The sequence below is a fragment of the Cinclus cinclus genome, chromosome 1, assembly GCF_963662255.1.
Source record: "Cinclus cinclus chromosome 1, bCinCin1.1, whole genome shotgun sequence".
Classification (NCBI taxonomy): Eukaryota; Metazoa; Chordata; class Aves; order Passeriformes; family Cinclidae; genus Cinclus; species Cinclus cinclus.
The window spans coordinates 2,390,853-2,414,618 of NC_085046.1; the positions used below are offsets into that span (position 1 = coordinate 2,390,853).

General features: G+C 42.6%; 1 protein-coding gene across 1 annotated transcript; it reads left to right on the plus strand.

Moving 5' to 3' along the window:
• The first annotated feature begins 402 nt into the window (after positions 1-402).
• On the plus strand, positions 403-23,250 carry CCDC13 (coiled-coil domain containing 13). The gene is made up of 15 exons (XM_062493322.1): positions 403-617; positions 3,940-4,088; positions 6,021-6,163; positions 8,416-8,505; positions 8,739-8,855; positions 9,678-9,782; positions 10,960-11,124; positions 11,668-11,844; positions 13,235-13,438; positions 14,229-14,323; positions 16,386-16,469; positions 17,251-17,379; positions 19,637-19,791; positions 22,906-23,005; positions 23,217-23,250. Exons 1-15 carry the CDS (start codon positions 403-405, stop codon positions 23,248-23,250), a joined length of 1,962 nt encoding a protein of 653 aa, XP_062349306.1.
• Positions 23,251-23,766: the final 516 nt, after the last annotated feature.

Sequence of the window (23,766 nt, forward strand, 5' to 3'; positions counted from 1 at the left end):
CCCAAACACTCCCTGCTCCCTTTAACCACTGTGACCTGGCTGCCACATTAGCTTGGATTTGGCCCCAGCCTGCTCCTCTGTGGAAATGTTTATTTAAAACAAGTCTGTTTAAGAACATTTGGAAACGTTGCTTTTTTGAATTCTGGAGTGAAAAAGACCCGACAATTTTTTTTCCTGAAAGGCTGTTTAAAAGCCATTTATGGAAAAGGGACTTGAAGGAAGGCTGTGGGGCTGAAGAGGAGGAGGAGGAAGAGGAGGAGGAGGTGGTGGTGGTGGGAGGCTGGCAGAGATTAGGAAGGAAAAGCTGTAAAGCAGCTGCCAGGAGGGGATGCTTTTCAGAGCAGTGCTGATCTCTGCTCTCTGTCACTTTTTATTTTCCTCTTGTTATGCTTTTAGTAAACAATGGAGCCAGACGTAGAAGTGAATGAAGATTTCAAAAGCCAGTTTAAGGCTTATCAGGAGCAACAGCAAAGGCGGCTGCAAAATTTGATGGAGAGGAAGAAGGACAGGCAGAACAGCCAGAAGAACACGGGCAGCACAAAGGAGACTGTACAAGCCCTGAGTGATCTAAACCTGTTTAAAAAGGGACCTCCTGTAAAGGAAGATGCCTGCAAAAGGTAAAGGTCTGGCAGCACCATTCCTTCAGGAGACCACTTGGAGTATATTTTGCTTGTGATCTCATGAAACTCAATATTGTTAAGCTGACAGGACACTTTCTGTCTTCATACACTAGGCTTTCATTATCCTGAGGAGATTCTCCCTTAATAAAATCCCCTAATTATTCTCAGGGCATTGTGCTGTGCTCTTTAATATCAGTACTTTACAAGTGACAGGGCAGCCAGGTACTACCTGACAAAAATCCAGGATCACTGGCATCCTCTGAACTGCTGGTTTGTTCCTGCCTAGCTTTGAGAAAATAGGTTTCCTACATGAATAATTTCCAAAGATGGACAGAGGCAAAGCAGCTAACAGGAGTAAGCCACAGGCTTGCAGTGCAGAAGAGTGTTCCCTGGGATTTCTTTGTGATATATCCTGATTTGGTGGATCACAACATTACTAGGACATTGGGCATTTTGGTATGGATCTCCCTTAATCTTGTTTTTTCTTTTAAGATGAGTACTGGAGCAGATAATCAAAGCCCCAGCTCAGATAATTTCTCTTCCTCCCAGGATATGGTCAACCTTTCCTTCTCACCCAATCAATACTTCTTTATGTGACTAGAACAGGTCTGGGGTTGGACACACCCTGAAGGTGTCTGCAGTGCTGGCTCTTCAGGACTTTGCTCTGTGGTAGTGGTGAAGGCAGGTGAAGAAATTCCTTCACTCACTGATTCCTCACCAGAGCTGTCTGATTTGCCAAGTTAAGCCCCCAATCTGACCTCTACCAGCTGTCCTCTTCAACATTTTTTTCTGATAATCTGTGGGAGATTATGATGGAAGTCTGATTTTTAAAAAATTTCCGTGAGGCTGATTCCCATAGTTCAGATTTTTATCAGAGGAAAGGGATTTAGGTGCTCCTGTGGCACATCATGGGCAGTGTACAGACTACAGGAAAGCCCAGTGGTTCTCAGCTATTTAGGCCTGAGTAATCCCAGATTTTTTTTTTTTAATTTGCCTGTGTTTCTGTGTCATTGACTGTCAAAAGTCCCCATTTGACATGGCAGGTGTGGCAGGCATATCTGGATTGTCCTTTGCTTGTGTACATTCAGCAGAGGAGTGGTTGTGAGTGATCAAATCCAGGCAGGATTTGTTTCTGGAAGGGATTCACCAAGATGTTCTCTGCAGTATTCCCATGACAACACATCAGAGGGTTATTCCAGGATCACAGGACTCCTCATGACCTGCAGTGGCAGTGATTTCAGCTTGTCACTGTTGTTTATAGCAGCAATCTGAAAACATCTCCTCTCAGAAGTTTCCCTTCCTCCCAGCCTTGGGAATTCTTTTTTCCTTCCTCCCATCCTACTCCCAAATCTTGTTTAGACAAGTGTTAAGATGGTATTTCTGCCTTTTTGTTATGTTCTCTCTGTAGTTTATCCTCCCTTCCATGCTTGGTGTACTTGCATGCATTGAAGGGACTCTCCCCATCACTTGGAGAGTTGGGAAAGACACAATTTGACAAAAGTAAAATTCCTTACTTTTTTTTTGGCCTGAACAGGGCATGCAGTTTGGGAAACTACCTGAATTCCAGGCAGATCTTTGCTCATAAGCTCCACCTAGCTGTGATTCCTTGGAGAGTGAAAAGGGGCACCTTTTGCAGCCCATTTCTTTTGGCTCATTTTCTGTAGCTGAGGCACTCGGGTGGATCTGCTACCTCTGTAACAGGGAGAGTCACTCTGGGATGGGGTGGGAAATTCCTCAGAGGACACTCCAGCTCTCTGCACTTGGGATTTCTGTCCATCCTCCTCTAAGTGCTTTTCCTCAAGACTTGGACTCCAGCTCTGAGAAGACTTCACTGCTCAGCTGTTGTTAAGCTTAGAACCTTTTTTCCACGTTATTCACCCACTGTTCAAAATCTTTTGGTGCAGGTGTTTCTAATTGGATCTGAGTTTTGTTGCTCACTCCTCTGATTGGTTCATGTGGGAATAACGCAGTTCTGCCTCTGCTCACTTTGCTCCTTGCTTTCTTCTCCTCTGTGAATAGCTGCCTTTGAACTCCTTTTGATTTGCAGCTTTGAAACACAAGTGCATTTCTTAATTATGCATTGTGAATCTCCTCCTAAACTGGCTGTGCTGTTTATGGCAGTGCCTTAAGGGTCATTTATTCTGACATGGGCAGTGGAGGGTGCATTTAAAAGCCCTCAAGTCTAATGGGTGCTAAGAGCTTGCTAAAACTCTGGAATAAAAAAATTGAGATGATTATTGAGACATCTGGCTTGGCTGTGTCTATAGGCAGGACTCTAACAACTGGGCTTTATTCAAATCACATTTCCAAAGTGTAAACATTTTGGGTTACCCTGTACAAAATAAGAATGTAAGAGTCAATTCATCCAGCTGACTTAGGTATCTGGATAACTGAGATGCTGTAGGTTATCAGGAACTTCCACATGGGAATTGCAGGGCACTGGAGACCTGCATCTTCCACCACCAGCAGCTGTGGTGAGGTGGGCAGCCCAAAGGTCACCTGTGTGTGGGTAATTGTATTGATTCCCAAGTTTTCTCAAGGACCCTGTGTCAGGGAGCTCAGATAATTCTGAAATCCCACAATTGAATTGAGACCCTGAGGCCAGTTCCTGGATTTTATATTTGAAAGACCCATCACATCAGGGCAGTAAAGAGATTAAAGTTATTAATTCTCTGGATGTCTTTGAGAGATGAAACCTTTAAATGTTGCTAAAATATCCTGAAGAATAGGAGAAGCAGGGCTATTTCTTTCCATTCAGAGGGCTTTTTTTGATATTCTGTGTTTCTAAAGGAATTCCAAAAGGCACTATTAACAATACAAACTGATGCTCACAGGGTTCCAAGAGAATCAACTGAGGACACGGGAAATTGGTCTTTTATGAATTGCTCCAAAACATTGATTTTTAAAAGATCCCAGGGGCAGCTTTGTAGTGGATGCTCTGTTAGCTTCTCTTGGCTTTGTCAAGTATAGAAAAGAAAGCTTGAATGTCCCACACATGCTGAATGCTGCCTGATTTCCTCTGAAGAGCCAGGTGAGTAACACTGAGATGACACTACTGGGTAACCTCAATACACCTGTTCTGTGATGTTTTGCCCCAGACAGCTCAAAAAAGTGCAGATTATTTTCTTTTTAGGAAGATATTAACCGAATAGATCAGATAATCAGCTTGTGTTCTTATCTGAGGTTTAGGATATTCTCCCTAATTCAATAAACTAACTCCTGGTAAGCTCAGCCCATCTATCATGCAGTTGTTTCACCATTTTATTTCTAGGAACATCTTTTTGTACATTATTTGCCATTATGGCTTATTTTTTCCCAGTTTGATTGAGGCTGAGAATGAGCAGCTGCAGAATCAGCTCCGAGAGGTCCGGGATGAGAACTGCAGGCTCTACAAACTGGTGTCAGAGAAAGATTTTGAAATAAAGCAGCTCCAGAAAAGAGTGCAGGAGGAGAGGTTGGCTCTGTCAGGTAAACACAATGACTTCATATTCTCACCATGTTGGTTTGCTTGATGCTGATGACAAAAAAGTGTCCCTGAAAAGAATAGTGCTCTTTTAGGGTACACAGTGATTTCTGTTCCTCTCAGAGCTGTAAACTTGCTAGTTTTGGCATAAAAGTGATAATGTTCCATAAAAATAATATTTTGGAAAACTTCCTCATAGTGTCTAAGAGCTGAGCTGCAGCTCTCTCGGGTTAAATTCCTTATGAAGGCTCCTTTATTGTCTGCCTGAACAGGGCACAGGGGGCATGCTGGATGAATGCAAAATTCAATTTCTAAAGTGATGTTGGTGTCGTTTGAACACTGAGCTGTGCAGGCTGCACCTCCTCCACTGGGTGCCACTGTTGGTCAGGACAGCAGTGATGACCAGGCTTGAAGAGAAGGGGGGAACCAGCAACGGGAAGAGCTAAATCACATTAAGTTACACCTTAATCCTTGAAAAGCAGCTGTAGTTGGTGTGTAGGAGAGCTGATAAGCTCTTCCTGGTCAGGACCAGGAGCCAGATGTGCTGTTGCAGCTGCTCTGGCTGATACTAATCCCTTGCCTCTGTTTTCCCTGTCTGCACTGTGGCAATCCCCACATTGTTTGGGAAAGAAAAGCCTTGGTTGAGTGTGTGCAATGCATTTGAAGACCATCAATTTAACGTGGAAGCAGCAACCTTGGCTTTGGTTAATTTAGTATTTACTGTGATTCTCAGCAGCCATTATTTATCTTGAAAACTGAGGTAATAGTAGTTCCTAGGAGGGAGGGGTAACTCAAACCACACCAAGGAGTGAGAACAGTGGAAATGCTTTTAAAAATAATGGATTGGTTTTAAGTGCTTTTTAAAAATCATTTGAAATGCTTTTAAAATAAATTCCTTTAAAACAATAAATTATGTTCTCTACCAGTTTTTAAAATAGTGGCATAGGAACAAATGTTGCTGTCAGCTGTATTCTGTGCAGCCCCACTAATGTCTCTGGGGCTATATGAGCCTCAGCATTCACTTGTGAGTGATCTCTCACCTTTCACCCCACCCCAGTTCATGAACATCAGAGAAAAGTGATTACTGCAGAGCTCTGAAGGAGGATGAAAGAGTTAAGAGGAATGACAGCAGCAAAGTTCTGCCTTCACACCGAGGGTTTGTTGTTGCAGGCTCATGTTCCTTGCTGAGCTGGACGTTTCTGTGGACATTGTTTGCCATGACATTGATTTTGCACTTGTACAAGAGCTTTCCTTCACCTGTGTGCTGTTAACCAGGGCCAGGTGACGCAGCAGCCAGGCCTGGGGTTTGCTTTGTTTGTGGCACTAATCAAACCCTCCCTCTGATGAGAGAGCCAGTGACGTGGCTGTTTAAAAGAGCAATTAAAAGAGTTATCCAGCAAAGCTCCCTGTGTAATCCCGAGAGAGTTGTAAATAGGCACAATGAAACCTTCCGGACCTTGCCCAGGACCAGTTGTAACACTGTGCCCCATCTTTGAGGAATGACGTCCAGAAATGTTCACACCTCTGTTCCAGCATCTCCTCCAGCAGTAAACAACCAAGCAAAGCAGAGTGTTGCCTTTTTCTGTGATAAGGCCAAAAAAATCCTGTTCCCAACTGTCCTTCCCAGCAGTGAGCAGGAAACACCGCTGCCCTCTCTAGGTAGTAATGTTGCTATAACCACTGCTGTGGCCTTGTGACATGTGGCTGTTGCCACAGTGTGAAATGTGGCCGTGGTGAGCTGCAGAATCAAAGGATCAACCCATCCAGCTGGCACCTCTGACATTTCTTCCCTCGTTTGTTCATTTAAGTGCCTGGCACAGCTCTGGGAGGAAAGGATGGGACAATGGAAGTACAGAATTGTGAAAGAGAACAAAAGCGTGGTCTGTTCTGAATCCTGCCTGTAAGATGTGCCCTCTGCCTTCATTTGCTCTTTGCAGGGTTGTCTGGTTTAGCTGGAGATGTGGCAGCCACTAAAATAGTTGAGTTGGCCAAAAAGAACCGTGAGATGACTGCTGAGTTTGAGAGTGAGAGAGCTAGAGTGAAGCAGCTGAATCACAAAGTCAAGGAGCTGGAGAGAAAAGTGAGGCTTTTTTTTGTTGTTGTTATCTTTTTTTTTTTTTTGCACCCTAAAACATGGAAATCCCACCTTTGGGATAGAAAACAGGTTTGATTCATGTTCCCATGTTGAATTTGCTATTAAATCCGTGTTTGCTTTGGGTTGTGTCCATGATGTGTTCCCTCAGCTGTTTCACCTCTGCAGACAGGAGGAGCTAGGAAAGGATATCCCCAAGTTACAATGAGCCAAGGATTTATTAAACAGAAATTAGGAATGTTCATTTGTAGAAGCTACCAGTTTGACAATGGTGTTTCTCTTATTTATTTTTTTGTGAGGAGAAGCAAATTTCACACCTTTATGTCTTACATTCCCACCTCGTTAATACCAGTCAGTAATTAGTTCTTTATTCTTCTGAGCTTTTGTCATCCCTGTAATAAAAACTGTTTTCTGGAGTAGGTACTTACAGAACTGAGACAACACTGAGCTATACTATATAAGACAGCAAATCTTCACGCAGGCAGATTAAATTTTCTGGTTTACTATGACTTTTTGCCAACCTTTCACAGAAGTAATTTTACTGCTGAATTGAAAATTAGATGTCCTGATGTTAATATTTGCTTTGTCCTTTGAGTACTGCTCTTCTTTACACAGTATTGGTGATTTTTTTTAAATATAATTTTTAAGTTTTTTTCTGAACTTTGCTTTCTCAGAAGACATCAGTTAAATGAATCAATAATGCTGACTGATGCATTTTGACTCAGTCTTTCACCATCACTTATTATCATGAGTCATGCATGTACCTGAATTGCACCCCAGCTACCTGAAAGATCAAGAAGTCATGGATTATATTAAATTTTTGGAACTCCTGCATAAATCCACGGTGTTCTGGTCAGAGGGGTCTTGTCAAACAGTTGGCAGGTTGGCAAACAAGTATCAGGTGTAGCTTGGGACCTACAAAATCACACAAGTAGTGGAGCAGTTCATGAATAATTTAAGGAAAATCAACTTGGTTCTGCTTCCCTACTGCAGAAGCAAAATGACTTTTATTCAAACAGGAACTTGAAATATTCTCAGACTTTGACCTAAAAAAGAATGTGCACAGACATTTCAGGAAGAAGACTAAGATGTAAATGATGTGTAAAATGAAAGCCATATTTGACACTAGGAGATATCTATCAAAAACGTGGAGTGATAGATTAAAAAAAATGGTTATTTTATGTATTTTTAGCTCTTTCCTTGCATGAAAACTGAAAAATCTGTAAATCATAAGCATCCTATCATGGTTATGTTCCCCCAAACAGAATGGAAGGTGTGGCCACTGAACAATCACTTGCCAAAGGGTGAGCCGTGTAAGCAAAGGGATGTTTGCAGAAAATTTCCTCAGAACTTGAGCCAGCAGCTGCCAGCTCCAGCTGAAGTTCCTCTTTCTCAGTCCATTGACTACAAAACTTTATGAACTGGGCAGAAAGAGTGACCCTAACCCATGAAAAGGGGTGAAATTAGAGCTGGCTCTGAGTTAGTTTCTCCCCAGATGCTCCTTTAATAAAGGAGCTCTTCCTTAGAGCCTTCTTTAATTTGTGCAAATAATCAAGGTTTTTAACCCACCTCAAAGAATCAAGTCTCAAACTTTTAAAGCAATATTTCCTGGCCTTTCCAGCCCCAAATTCCTGCACCCTCATCCATTTAGAAATCTTTGCAGCAGAAACGTAAGGCATGATTCAGAGCATGAGGGGTTATATGTCTGTTTTCCTTTGCTGTAGCAAGCAAGAGTCTTTATTCTTCATGGCTTAAAAAATCCTGCTTTGGAGCTCCCAGCTAAAGAAAAAGAGCCTTAACACCATTAAATCTCAGTTACAGGGTGTCAGGTAGATTTCTCCTTTTACATTCCTCTACTGAGTAGAAATATTTGCTTTTTATGAAATATTCTAGGCTCAACAGGTTTAGGATTTATGTATATAAACATTAATTTGAGGTACTTTTGATGATAAAATGCCTCAGAAGTCTCCATACTTGAAATTTGATCCCATCTCAGCAAGTCAGAGACATCTTCTGAAGTTATCTCACAGTAAAATATAACGTTTCATTGGGAAGCATTTCAGAAAAAAAAAATATGCTTTCCTACTGATTGTGTTGAAAAGAAAGGGAAAATTAAGGTTTTTTGGGTTTTTTTTTAGAGAACATAAACATGGAAGTTATACTTTTTTGCTAATTAATACTCCATGGAGTGATGCTGTTCTCTGCATCCATTCTGCACTAACAGTGGGGTTCTTTTCCAGCTACAGGCAGCCACAGAAAAAATCCATTCCCTTGGTGGTGATGCTGCAGGAATCAAGGAATCAACTCTGAAAATGCTGGAAGGAAACTCGGTAGGAATTGTAACTGAAATGAGGAAATCAGCAGCTGATACTCAGCTCCTTTGTAGAACCAGGATGTATCCCTGTCACCAGTTCTGGGACCAAATTCTCCTGTACCTCCTCTATGCCCCAAAAATTAAGTCTGGAAAAAATAATTCAGTGGTCCTGACGGATCCATGGATCTTATTCACTTCAGTTTTTCCCTGAGGGTTCTGTTCTCACCAAGTACATTCCTCTCCTTAAAGGCTGAAAGTCCAGAGGTGAAAACCCTGCAAGAAAAACTGAGCACAGCCAACATAAAAGTGACAGAATATCGGAACCAGCTCCAGAATGTGAAACAGGAACTGAAGCTGACCCAAAAGGTACCACTGCAGGGACAGTCTGGGGCTGGGACCCCTGCAGGGGCTTCAGTCTTGGCAAATGAGAGGCTTTTGGCCTTTGGTTGGCTCCCATGAACTATTCCAGTGGAGCGGGGAGGTGAGGAAGACACAAGGATAAGGGGTGGAATTGAAATTGTGCTTCTGGACACGGGCATCTCATGTTCTTTCCCCACTGTGTCCAGCATTCCCACTGTCCAATGGACACAAATCCTTTTGAGTTTTAAAGTCCCAGATCAGCAAAACTGTTTGTGACATACATCTAGGTTCATTCCTCCTCTCCCATACATTTAAGTATGTATTTACTTTTAATGTGGGTTCCAGTCCCATGGGAATCAATGGGATTAAAGGCCATGGTTGAACTAAAGCATGTGTTTAAAGACTTTGTTGGAATGACATCCAGAATAACCTTTTCCTCTGATTCATGATGGATTTAAGTGTTATTATGTGCTCTGATTCTCTTTGGTTTCCCTACTTTGTGTAGGAGACCTGCAATGCAGATCAGAGTAGAGAATATGGTCCTAAAAATAGAACTCTGCTGACCTTTTTATAAATAATTTAAATGCTCTTCATACTAAGTTTAGCTGTGTCAGAATTTTGTAAGGGAGATCGGCTCAATTCCTGGTGTGTATGAAGACAACATCTCTCCTCTGTTCCTGGTTAGTTATAGGTAAATATTCATCATGTCAGAAATAATTGTGTATATTGAAAACTGCTTGTGTTCCCTGTTAGAGAGAGCAGCTTTTCCTCCCCTCTCCCCAGCACATCCTTTTAAACCTTATTGTTGATGTTAATCCCTTTTCACAGGTTTTAGCCAAAGAAGTTGGGGAAGATGTGAATATCCAAAGTCTCTTGACCAATTCTGGCAGCTGGCGTGGACGAGCTCAGCAAATTCTTCTTCTCCAAACCAGGGTGAGTTCCCACCCTGCACACTGCCATTTCAGCTGGAATTCTCTTTCTAAGTAGGTATCACCTCAATTTAAGGTAAAAGTACTATTAGGTCTTCATTCATTCTTAACATCTCTGTGTTGATGTGTGCACACCATGTTAATGACTCTGTTGCAGCCGTGCAAGCTTTGGTGTTTCAGCTGGGAATCTTTCACATCTGTGTCAAAGGAAGGAGTTCAGTGACCTTGGAGAGCTGTGGCAGCCTAGTTCAAGTCCCAGGGTGTTTTGAAGGTGCCTCTCTCCACTGAGAACAGAAGGAGCCCTGTCAGTATCTGTGCTCTGACTTAGACACCTTTGTTCAGTGCTTGGAGTCAGATGGGAAGAATTGAGGCCAGATCAGGTTTTGAAGTTGTTCCCTCAGGAGCTTCAGTAAGATCTTTAACTCTTGAGTCTTCTGAAGGGCAGAGTTTAGCTGAAATGTCAGCAGGAGACAGGGAGGCAGTTTTGTCTGCATCTAAATAAAACTTCTCTCAGGCAATTTGACATGTAATTTTCCCATTTTTCTGCTATTCAATTATATGCCATCACACTATGATTTTTTTGCACTCTGATTGACTGAGATTTTTAACCTCTGCTTTCCCTTGAGCAAATTCCATTTCCCCCTGTTATTTCCCCTGCCTGGGGTTCACCTGAACACTTCCTAGTGTTCTCTGCTCTAATGTACACATTTCTTTCTGATCCAGACTCCTCAGGCCCCTTGTGTAGTCAGTGGGGATCTTGTAAATCCAGTCACTGGATCAAAAGTGAGGCAGGTTCCTCCAAAGCAGGGCAGAGGAACTGAGCTGTGGCAGTGCCCAGTTCCTTCTAGTGACTATGAAAGCAGCCTGCTGTGAGCTGGTGACAAGCTGAGTTCACTTGGATTCACACAGCAGCAATTCCAAATGCTCTGGCGTGCCTGTCTGGCCTCCAAATGTGGCTCCACAGAGGCACAGATCTCCCATGTGTCCCAGATCTCCTTCCTGCACAGATGCCCTAAAATCTGGATGTTTAGCAGCTGAATTTCAGTTTGAAAAACGAGACACTGCTCTGTGTTAGTTAACCATGACAATATCAAGAAATAATCTGAGCTGCCTTTAGCTATGTCCTCTTTGTGCTGTACCCCTGGTAAAATTCTGGGTGAGTTGTCATTATTGTGCCATAGGTTCAAGAGCTGGAGCATAGATTGAGTCAAAACAAGATCAGAACTTCACTACTTGAGACAGATGAGGGATTTCTGGAATTTGCTGATCCAAGGAAGGTGTCTGTCCAGGAGAAGAACTTGCTGAAGATTCGCAGCTTGGAAAAAGAAAAGAAGGACTCTTTGGAGGTAAAATCCTGCGAACTGACAGAGTCCTGTTTGAGTGTGGAGCAATGTGTAATAAATAACTTGTTCTGCCTTCAGGGTGTGTTACACCCTACCTAAACCCATCTCGCAAACCCAGTCTGCTGGAGGAAGCTCTTCCCCACTTCACAGCCAAGCCCTGCTGCAGCTGCACCCAAACTCCTTAGCTCCACTCCCACCCCTTGGCCAGGTGTTCATTCTTCATCCAAAATACAGATATCCCCTCACACCTCCTGCATCTCTAGGGCTCTAGGCTTCTCCATTTGAACAGAATAATGGAGAATCAAAATCCAGAATAATGGGGAATCAACCCAGATCACCTGGATTCCTGAGCAGACAGACCCTTTATGAAAGCTGGCAAGCAGGCAAGCAAGTAGCATTTATGATTTTTACTTCCTTAGGAATAATACAGTATTTCAGTCCCATTTTTTTAGATTCTGCTAGGCAATGTGTGATTCTTTTTGTTCACCACAGCACCTGGGACTTGGTGATGAGTTATAACTTTCACCTCCTTTTACATCACTGCAGAAACTCACTGAGCAACACAACACTCTACAAAAAAGCCATGAGGAATTGAAAAGAAAACTTGATGCCTCAAGAGCCAGGAACCAAATGCTGTGTGGAGAAGTGAAGATGCTGAAGGGACAGATTGGAACCTTGCTGCAGAAAGGGAAACACGATGATGAACTCGTAGATGCCTTGCTGGTAAAATCTGTGTCTGTTGGTCCCAGCCCTGTTCCTGTCGGTGATAAAACATGATATCATTTCCTGGCACACACAACCTTAGGATGTACAGGAGCCTGATGGATCCAACTGTGAAAGCAAGTGGTTTCCCTGTCAGCTGAAGTCCTTCTGCATTTTGGATCAGGTCATGTAAGGGCTGTGAGACAGCACCAGGTGTGACAGTTACAGTCAAGTGGCCCTGAGCTGCAGGCACTGGCAGAAACATTTTGCAGAAGGATTGAAGTAAGTAGAGGAAGGGCTTCAGTCCTGACCCAAGGTGCTGGCCTGTGTTTGTTCTGCTTTCAGCTCCACTGGTAGATTTTTTTTTTCCTTAAAATGCCAGCAGTCCTGCAGGAATGTTTTTGTCTGTAACAAAACTTCCATTTCTTTTGTTACACAGCCCACAGCACACAGACTGAACCACGAGTACTAAACCATGTGCACGCTCACTTGCAGTAGCTGGAACTGAGAGGATTTGGCCTCTTCAAAACCAAGAGTTTTAGCAAAGGCTCAAAGATGCTGAAAAAGAAATAAGTGGCTGCTGTCATGGTCCTGCCATGGTTCTAGACAACTTTCCTCAATTAAAATAGCAAATATATTAGAGAATATGCCACCTCCTAGCAGGGTTAATTCTGTGTTTCCTCAGCTTTCCTCAGCTCCTCACAAGTTTCAAACCACTCAGATTTCCCTGCTGCTGTAGGTTTTAGCTCAACTGGCATTCACCCTTCTCCCACCAGGCACTGTGGGTGCTGAGCAGCAGATTAGGGGAGCCAAAGAACACTTGTCACTTTGTCTAGGTATTCCCACTAAAATTAGTACAGAAAGATGCAAGTTTATTTGGGAAGGGATGGTTAATTTCTTTTAGCCCTTCTATCACAAAAGCACTTTATTTGCAGGTTGTTGGCCTGACAGAACAAACTCCCTGACAGGTATTAGATTTGTCAGTGTGGGAAAAAGCCTCCAAAACCACTGGTGAAGCAGCCTGGCCTCATATCTGTCATCCCATAGTACCCTCAGCTTTTAATATCACTATCACACGATCTGATCATGTTCTAATTCCACAGAAAGCACATTGAAATCTTGAGTTTCATTCTGTTTATGGAAAAAGTCACTTCTTTATCAAAGGCCAGCCTTTCTTGCTTGGTTTTCTGCTACACTGAGCAGCAGAGCTGGCAGCAAATTGAATCAGACCATTGCTCAGGTCAACATAACAAATCAAATTGCCAAAGTGACACCAGTGCGCTCCCACCAAGGAATGGGCTTGGCAGGGCAGGGGCTTGCCCTACCATTCCTAAATGGATATTTGTCTTGAGGGCATTTAAAATAATCATTGTGCACAAAATAAACATCTCAACTGTTTCTCTTTTACCAGAGCCAGCAGAAGCAAATGCAGGAGATCTTAAAGGACCTGAGCCAGAAGGAGGACGAGAGCAAGGAGTCTTGGCTGATGGGGCACCACTTGAACAATGAGATCCAGAAACAGAACAGCCTGATAAGCCAGCTCAGGGAGTTGGTGTCTGATCGAGAAGCAAAGGTTCAAATGCTGGTGAAGGAGATTGGGAAATTCACACTTGGGGTAAGCAGAACAAATTAATTCGAGGTAATCACTTTAGATCTGTTCTTCCACTTCCTTGTCCCTTGTTATGTGAAATGGTTGCTGCCTCCAGACAGTGATCCCTGTCCTACTGACAGAATTTCCTGATGGAATGATAGAGCAGGAATTCTCTTTAGTAACTCCTCAGTTCCTTTGTGCATAACTTCAGGCTGTTTCAGCAGCAGCAAACACAGAAATACCAATCACATCCACACAGGGGCCCATGTCAGGACTGTTACTGCCACACAGCAGGACTTGGGGCTGCACTGGGGACTCCTCAGTGTTCAGCACCTTTGGCTGCTGGAAGGAGGAAGCAAATAAATATGTCACACCAATATCAGCAGGTACCCAGCTACTGGTGTCTCAAGTCAGGATTTGTGAGGAGTATTTAGGCATCCCATTCCCATTGATCCAACACCTCCCTGGGGTTATGGTGAGTTTGTGGATCTACCAGATACCTCAGGAATGGGGGTTGGAGCATTGAACCCAGGATCAAACCTGGATTAGGGACACAAACCAGCTGTGCTGGCAGTGATGGTGCTGCACTGTGGGTTATTAGTGCACTCTGATTTCACATGAAGCTGTCCTTTTTACTGACTTCTGCTTTGTTTTCATCCTGCAGTGGATAGGAATTAAACCAAAAGTTCTGGCTTGCTTGCAGCAATAATCAAAAGCTGCTGATTTGGCATTGGTGCAGCTGTTTTCCTCTGAGCTATGTAATTGGTTTTATAACATGCTTCACCATTAACAGAAGAAATCTTCCCATCTGTAGGACAAGTCAGGAGCTGCTCATCCACCATGCTCCGAGCACTCAGGATCACCTGAGGGATCAGACAGCAGGAAGACTGGAAGGACAGAATCTGCCTGGTAAGAAGACCAGAAAATCAATATTTCAAGTTGTTTGAGTAATCCAGGAGCCTGGTTTTCCCAGGGAGTTTCATCAAACCACAAGTGCTTTGTGCCAACAGCTGTGGCAGCCTGTTTGCAATATATGGGAATCTCTAATCACATTATCTCTTGGACTTTTGTCCTGGAACTGAGAAGGATGTACAGACTTGCAGACATGACTAGATTTGGCATGGTGGTAGTGCAGCTATTTCTCCTCCTGCAGCTCAGATAATGTTTATGTGGTCAGCTTAAGTGCCTGGGAGTCTTTTCCCTTATGAGACACAGGGCTTCTAACAAGCAGATTTCTGTGAGCAGGTTGAGGAATGAATGCAAAGTGCCATTTTAGGTATGCACTAAATCACTGGTGCATTATTTAAATCAATAAATGCTCTTTGAGTAGGATTTACATGCAGAAATGTTGAAAATACACCACATCATTTGTTCTTACCAAACACCTTCTTTAAAGCCTCACTGAGGACTGGGTAAATTACACTTATCTTACTGCAGCAATAAATCTGATTTCTGTTTACACTGATGTGACTCTGGGTCACTCTGGCTGTGTTAAGGGACCATAGTACCTCAGCAAGTTGTATCTTTTCTTGTTAAATTGTTGCTGAGTTTGTTGCTAAAGAGTCCATGGTCTAATTGATATTGGGGGTTTGAGACTGGTCTGATGGGGATGGGGAAAATTTTCCATCAGGGTAAGGTTACAACTGATCTCTTCAGTGTAATTTCCTATCTCATTACTTTAGAACCAAATTTGGCTTTAAAATCAGCTGAGTATCCCTGAGTCTAAGTAAAGCATTACTGTAAAATTTAAGAAGAATTCTATGGTTTTGAATTAGAGGCAAAACACCCTTAATTTGAAAGTTTCTGCACCCTTCTGACTGTTTTAATTCTCCCCCTTCTAACTCTGCAGAGGTTGTTGTGCTCTCCTGGAGCAAACCTTTATTTTATCCCCTTTTTTTTGTTTTTTACTTTGCATGTCTGCTGATGGTAAGCAGGAACCAAGGCTGGGTAATGGCTTTGTGAAAACCACTAAGTGCAATGCATAAATTATTGCTTGTATACAGGGCCAAGGGCTCTGTCGTGCAAAGAGCTGACGTGTCAGGTGGGCAATGAATGATCCTGAAAAACTCTGAGATCTGTTAATAACTTGGTCAGCAAGGCTCACTCCTTCCATTAACTTTAATATGCTGATGAACTCTCAATTCTGGCTCACTGCAGTGAATCATCTTCTCCTATCAGAAAAGGTGAAATGAAAAATGCTATAAATAGATGCTAAACCTTTTGGAGATGGCAGAGTAAAAATCTGCATTTTTTAGACTGGGCCAAGGCTGTCAGTGTCAGCTTTAACTTGATTTTAGGATTAACTACTCCTAACCTAGAAGGCACATATGTCACTTCCACAATATTAAAGCTTTATCTTCTTTGCTACAGCTAAAGTAAGGAAACGTGGGGTAAGTCTGCAGGGACTTGGCTTTGGGCAGTTGAACTCATGTTGAGGGAACAAACTCTTCCTGAAATAGGGTGTCCCAAACTAGCACCCACCTAAACAAGGTGTCCCAAACAAACAAACACTCAAATGGAATGTCCCAAACAAACAAACACCCACCTAAATGGGGTGTCCCAAACAAGCACACACCTAAATGGGATGTCCCAGGCACATGTCATTAAAACTGTACATAAAACTCATCCAGGCTGCCAGTGATCCTCCAGTGTTATCAGCTGTCTCTTACAACAGTGAACCTGACAGATCTTCCTGAGGGTTTTCACAAAGCAGATTTCATAAAGCTATGTAAAATATCTTTTTAAAGGGCATTGGGAAATACAGGTTGTGCACTGTGTTGCAGAGCAGGGGTCACTTTGTTAGGAAAATCTGTGATGTGCAAACACCATCAAATTGCACAGAGCTGGGATTGCCTCTCCCAGTGCTGGGTGAGGGTGTGAGGTGAGGGAGCTCTTCCCTACAAAACACAAACTTTGGGAAAGGACTGGAATTCTGAGAAGACTGCCCTGTGTGAAGCTTTCCTGCCCCCAGCACAGTGTCCACTATGGGCCATGTGCTCGTGGAGTCAGCAGCCACAGAGCCTTTCCTCTTCAGGGATACCATCCCATATGGAAGGTGGGGATATAAACTTCATTATCAGCAAGGGAGATGCTCTGCCCTGCTCTGCAAGCTGCTGGAAATCCTTGTCCTGCCTGCCTTGTTTCTGTAATTAAAGTTTCTTGCACCGTCCCTCCTACCTGAAGCTGCCCAAGAGCTCTAACATCTCATTTCTCTATTAATTTTGTAATTGACTTCTTGTTTGACACCAGTCTTTTACAATTTTACTCCCAACCACCAAGATTTCTCCTGTTTTTATTTTTTTTTCTAAAGAAGATCTTCCTGAATGCAGAGAGGTCAGAGAAATAATGAAGTACATAATAATGGGATACATGGGAAAACTGCCCCTTCCTTTCAGCACACATTGGACACAAGAACAGCCATTGTGCAAGTGCTGCCTGAAGCCTTTCAGAGAGAGAAAATCAATAGCAGGGCATTTAATAGTTTAGTGTAGCACTTGGGAGATACAATCTCCTTTTACTTTGGCAGTAGCAATGGGAGGAGAGTCAGGGATAATGAATTGATCTGAGGTGGAAGTTTGTTTTCAGGGGGGGTGGGGAGGGGAAGCATCCTGGAAGCAGCTTTCTAATGATGCTCCCTGTGACTTTATATCCAAATATTTCTGTTCTATTTATTGCAGTGTGGAGATGGGTGCTGGGGGGAGGTAGTGAGCCTGGCTCTGCATTCTGCCTTCACCTTCAGACAAGTGTATGGGAGACAGTGCTCAGATCCTGCCTTTGTTTCTTTTCTTTCCTTTAAGAAGTGGCCAACAGAGTCTCTGTGCTTGTGCTTTCCTCAGGTTTGATGGCACAGACAGCTCGAGCTGGGAAGTGCTGGTGAGAGAGCTCATGGAGCAAAAGGCTCTGTGCCAGGCTGCTGAAGTGGAGAGGAACAAGCTCCTGGAGATGGTGACTGTGCTGCAGAAAAGGTACAGCCTCATCCCAGCAGCATCCTTTGCGGGGTGCTGGGATCAGGGAACAGTGCAGAGTCTGGGACATGCACTACAGTACATCACATGCTGCCATCCTTGCCTTAAATAGGGGCTTTTCAATTTTGTCTGCTCAATTTCCCTGCCTGGCTGATGATTCATTCTTTTAGAACAAAGGGCAGAAAAAATGGAGCCATCTTCCAGCTTGCTGCACCTAGATAAAACCAGAATTGCTGTATTTATATATGCATGGCCTTACTGAGGCAGCAATATTATCCATCAGTAGTAAATACTGCAATTATTGTTATAATATTCTCTTCCAAAGCTTTTCACATTCTTTTTAAGTTTCATTGTATCCTTTTCTAAATGAATTTATTCTAGTTTAACTGAGGCATAGCAGTGATTTTTTTTAAATTTTATTTTCTATTAAATGTAAGATGACATTAAAACCCAACTGTGTTTTAGGAGGGAAGGGAAGCAAAATAATTTTTTTGGCCACCTTTCAGCTACTGTTTTTTTTTTCCCAGTATGTGTTATTTGATTCCCAAATCTGCATTCCAGTATTGGAAGTATATTCCTGTCTGTGTGCTTGTCAATACAATGAACACTGTTTGCTCACTTGCTTTAATTTGCCATAGTTATCATTCTCACTTGTATAACTTTTGTCCTGCATGATTAATCACAGTCAGAAAAAAATAGATTTTTCTTTTAGAGTTGTGAAAAAGGTGCTTTTAAAGCTAATAGATGCTGGGAAAAATCTTTTTCATGTTTGGAAGTCCAGTGACTTTAATAGAGCTGTGCAGTCAGATGAGGATGGGGCTGGGAGTGGTAACTGAAGTGTGGCCACCACCAATATGGGATAATGAAAAACAGAGTCAATGAAATGCACAGTTGCTTGTAAAATGTGCCACAAACTGATGATTCAGCAGCTCCACGGTTATCACACATTCATCAAGCAGGTAACATAAATTTTGTGAGATTGTGTGCAATAACTCTTGGAAGACCTCAGGGTAATATAGCACCAGTCAGATTTCGGCATGAATCTGTTTTTAAAAAGCAGGTTTTCCTCCTCTTCCCTCCACTGCTGGGGTATAATAAAGCTCAGGTAACACAGATAATGCTTAAATCAAGAGGAGAGCCCTGGGAATTGTTACAAGTGGGATTTTTCTACAGCATTTTAGTTTAAATTCTTCCTGTTGGCAGATGATTCCATTAAAAAAATCCCACAGATCTTGCCATTTTCCTCCACTTTTTGTGTAAAGTGGATGCCAGAGGAGCACCAGGGTCAAATGAAAGTTTAGTGAATGCAGAACCACTGAGAGGAATAAAAAGCCTCAGAGCACATCACCAGCCTGGGAATTCACTGCCCCGGGAGGTTGAGTCTTGCCTGTAGCTACATTTTTCAACCAGTGATATAATTTTATTAGAGTTATAATTTATTTTTTTTTAAGTTATGCCAGCTAGGAAGGAAATAAACTAATCAAGTCTCTTGATTCAGAGAATAACCAGCTTCCACCCATGGGGTCAGGAGGGAAATTCTCTTATTCAGTCCAATCCAGTGAGTCAATCTGTGTTTCTTTTTAGCTTTAAACTCCTTGGAATCACTTGGTGTCAGTCACTGCCCCACTGGCAGCATCTGTGGCTGCACATCAAATTTTTGCAGTTAATTTTCTGAGAGGTTATGCAGGATGGAGAGAAGCAATTTGCATTTTTTTGTGATGTAACCAGTTTCTTTTCCACCTTTTCCCATCCATGGTCATGTCTGATGGCCAAGTTTATTAAAAGCAGCCTCAAGTTTCTTTTCTTCCTCTCAGATAACTGACGCAAATGTTAGACTGTTGTTTTTATAAACTATTTGCCTTCCAAGCTTTCCCAGAGTGTCTAAAAAATGCAGTTTATTTTTCCTGTAATAAAAGATCTCTCCTCAGCAATCTGTGCCTTCCCTGCTCCTCTGAGGGCTGAAATCACAAAGGGAGCGAGAATAAAGGGATCTGAGCAACCTCCATTAACAGACCCATTGTTTCCAACTGTACTCGTTAGTTAATTCTCTTTTGCATATTTAGAAGATGTCACCTGATACAATTTCACTGGGATTTCTGCCTTTGGATGCATGGAAAGTTCTTTCCCTTCTATTGGGAGCTCTGCAGGAAGAAGCAGGATTCAGTACCAAGACTGATCTGACACAGACATGACACAAATGAGCTGAATTCTGTTTTATCCTTTTTTTTTTTTTTTTTTTTTTTTTTTTGCCTGTCAGGGTGAAGGAAAGCAGCAGTGAAATCTTGGAAGCTGAGAAGAAGCTTGAGGAGGAGCGACGGCGGGGTGACATCTTGGAACAGCAGCTTGAAAAGCTGCAGGTGGATCCAGGGAACAGCAGAACTGCACAGAAACCTGCCCTGAGGAGAACAAAAGGTGAGAGGGAGCCCTCAGCCACAGCCACGTCCCCTGTTTCACCTCTGGGCTTTACAGACAGTGACAACATTTGGGCTCCACCTGCCAAACCCAGAGGGGTGCTTGACCTTGTGGTGATGGGACTTGCTCAGAGCCAGGAGCAAGGCAGGAGGTAAAATCCTGGCCCTTTTTAATGGATGAGGATTTTTCCACAGGTCTGAGTGGAACCAGCACTTTTGCAGCGTGTTTTCCATGGGATAACTCCAGGAAAAAAGCTTTCCCCTGGTCTGTGTTGCCCCCAGAGCTCCCTTTGCACTCGTGCCTGAGGGATTCAGCTGAAGGTTAAGAGCAGAATTAAAGGACGCATCCCAATTTAAGGCCTGTCAGTGCCTATGAAAAACTATTGCTGGTGATGAAGTAATTAGATCTGGTGTAATTTATTATCCCATGAACGTGATAATCTCCTGCTATAAATATGAAAACCTCCCTGGCGTACTTAAAGAAGAAGAATTCATGGTGGATGTTAAATTTTTATTTCCCTGATCAGATCCTTTTATTGCTTAAGGACTCTGATTCTGTAAAGTGTCTAAACCAATAAAATGGCACATATTCTTAAGGAAATTTTTCCAGTGGTTTCCCTTTTTATGTGTTTTTTTGTAAAGTAAAAAAACTTCAAATGTCAGAAGATGAACAGCAGGGAGGGGAATTTCAATTTGGCAAATACTGGGGTGGTGTCAGACTGATTTAGGGTGACCAAAAGGACCACAGGGCTCATCAGAGGTTCCTTCAGAGGAACCTTTTTACTGAATGGGTGCTTCAAACCTACTCTTCTCTGTAAAACATGGATTTCTTCCTTAGAGCAGGATTGCTGTGTCCTTGGAAGGGGTTCCAGCCCACACTGACTCTTTCTCAAGTGTTTTTATTTTTATGAGCACTGATTCTTAGAATTGTGTCACCTGTATTAACTGAGAGCAGAAAAATTTAGATCCCAGCAGTGTGGGAGCATTCTGATGCTGATTTGTGCAGAATTTAACTGAATTTGAGTGCTCAGACTTTTACACAACCTGGTGAAGTGTTGATGTGATCTGTTATCAAAGATTCCCCTTGCAAGCTCCAAGAGAGACAAACTCTCCAGGTCCTGAGGCTTCTTGGTCAAGTTTTGTTGTGCTGTAGTAAAGTTTTAGGAACTCCCCTCTGGCAGCTGGCATTTCATAGCCAGAGGAAGAAGCTATTTTCACCAGTGTGACAGATCCCTTCTTACTAAATATTTAGTTCATTAATCTCCTCTGCTTAAGGACTAAAAGCAAAAGTAGAAAAGGATTGCCAGTAAGGCTAATAAGGAGAAATCCTCTCTAAATCCACAAGATGAGTAGGTAACAATCTATTTCACTCTCCTGCTTTGATGAGAGCTTTGTGATGTGCCAAAACTGGAGTTTGTACAAGAACCAAGTCTACAAGTCTAATACACATCTTCAGCAGAGCATGGAGGTTATCTCAATGCTTTCATGCCAATGGTTGAGGAAATAAGAAGAAATTAAAAGCTTGAATACAAAATAGAGACTAGAGAACCTGCTAATTAACATAATATTTTCCTTTCTTTCTGAAAGTGCAAAATTGGAGAGAGCTGATCTAATTGCTAATCTAATGTTTCTGGTCCCTTCAATTCAAGGGAAGTAGATAATGATGCTAAAGGACTGGAAACAACCCAGTTGTGTTTTAAAATTATTCAGGCTTTTCATTTTCTGTGCTTTTTTCCTGTTTTATCCAAATTCCAAATTATCAAAGAATAATCCCAGAGGAGGGATAGGTAAGTAACAGCAGGTTTTCCTCAGCCCTGTAAAGCACAGCCTCAAGATCAAAAGCATTTTTTAGTTATACAATGCAGCCTTTTCTTCTCATTTGTTTTTGTCAGAGTTCAGTACTCTCCAACCAGGTTCTTTCAGACAATACCACACGAGGAGGATTTAGTGTTTTAATACTAAATGTACTTATTTGAAGATACTCGATGTTATGAGGGATATGAGTTGGGAAAAGGGGCACAGAAACGTGCTAACATGACAACACCAGCACAAACCAGAAATTGCAATTTTCACTAGGAGCATGACACAGGTGCCAGCCTGGCAGTTCACTGTCATGGTGCTGTATTCCCACTTCTAGGAACTGCAGGCAGCTCCAGCCTGTTATTTTCTTCATTTAGTATTTTTTTTTTTACTTCTGTAATTTATTTGTGGTTGAACCACACAAATCCTTCCCTCATCTTACCTGGCTCCAGGTAGGTAGTGCTGGCTATTGATTTTTTTTTAGAGAAAGCCATTTATTTACATTTGCTAAAATGATTTCAGCCTTCTGTCTACAGCAGAGATCACCCTGCAGCCCCTCAGTGCTGGTCTAAGTTCAGCATCCTCTGCAATAGCTCTGCTCACGTCCTGCACTCCTTTCTGAGCTCCCTGAACACTTCTCTGCTCCTCCTTCCACTCTAGGGATTCACTGGACACAGGTTTTGCTTCTCCAGTCCGAGTTACAAATTTGAATTATATTTTCTTTTTCAGCCTGAAAAAAGTTTCTGATTTTTATTTTTTTTTTAATGACCAAGAGCTGCATGTTTTGGGCAGATCTTTATTGAGGAAAGCATTCCTGAGTTAGAGCCTTGGTTTGAAGTACACCTTGAAGTACATTTAACCTACATTTTGTTTATGCTAAGGATCAAAGTGCTTTACAAAAGTTGTTTCAATGAGTGCCATGTGCAAGCTTTGTCCCAGACATTCAGGAAGCAACAGCTGTCATAATCTGAAACAGAATTACAAGGTTAACATCAAATTAATCCTTTTCAGCTGTTTGTCACTTCAGTATTTTGGATTCATTGTTTTCCTCCCTACATATGTAGGCACATATTTAGTCCTGAAATGCAAACTCATCATGTTTTCACTTTGCTGGAAGGAAATGACAATAAATCTGTCATGTATTTATGATACATTATGGATGTAACACAGAATTTAGGAGATTAGGTATTTATTTAAGGGATTAAGTATATTATTTGAGAGAATATTTACTCAGTGTTTCTTGATATTGACTCAGTGTGTTGCCAAAACTGATTTGCTGCTTTACTAAAACTCCATTCTGTGGTTGAATCTGCAGCCCACCCAAGCCTCCCCTCTCGTGTGAGTGACAGAGAGGAGCTCCCTGCAGCCCTGTCCAAGCTGCCCCTGGAATCTCAGGTGGAGGAGCTGAGCAGAAGGTATGTTCTCCCTTTCTCCATGCTGGCATTACTCTTTCCTAGCTCGGGGAGAGGAGGAGCAGATGCTCAGTCTGCTCTTTCTCAGGGCTCTCATCAAATCACCACAGCTCCTGGGTTTCAGTGTTTCTTCCCTGGAACAGAGGAGACTATTCTAAATTTGCTTGGAAGCTCCCCAGCTCACAGGGAAGTTTTTCCTTTTGTTTCCTTGCAGGCCTGGGATCCAGCTGTATGAGAACAAAGGCTGAAGGCTGCTCTGGAGGTGACTGTGAGAAAGAGAGAGGAAGATTTTAAGCTGTATCAAGTGATAGTGGAGCAAGTGAAGGATAGGTCCTTCACAGGGCATTCACAGGTTTCACAGGGCATTCAGCAGCATGCACAAGGGAAGAGTTAAACCAGATATTCCATGTCCTTTGGGCTTCAGAGCAAGGAGAGAGCCCAAGCACCAGAGTCATTTCTTTAACATTTGCAGGAGAGGATGAGAAACAGAGATGAAATACAAAAAGTGAAGGCTTTATGCATCAGCAACTTCTGTCTGTGAGGATTTGCAAGCAGGGCTGGTTGGTGCAGTTTAGGAAGCTGCAATTCTGCAGGGGGATTTTGGGCAATACCTCCCAGGTCTCAGCACAGTGTTCCCTGAGAGGGCTCAATATTCAATCTGCTGCTGCCTTTATCAGCTCAGGAAGGAATTTGCTGTACAAAAGTTAGGCCAGCCCCCTTCCTTAGAACAAAACAAGCTCTGTTTTTGTCCCCACACTGCTACT

Coding starts and splice junctions, on each gene's coding strand:
- CCDC13 (XM_062493322.1), top strand. CDS start 403: ATGGAGCCAGACGTAGAAGTGAATGAAGATTTCAAAAGCCAGTTTAAG. Junction 9,783..10,959: donor TTCTTCTTCTCCAAACCAGG/GTGAGTTCCCAC, acceptor ATTGTGCCATAG/GTTCAAGAGCTGGAGCATAG. Junction 23,006..23,216: donor GTGGAGGAGCTGAGCAGAAG/GTATGTTCTCCC, acceptor GTTTCCTTGCAG/GCCTGGGATCCAGCTGTATG.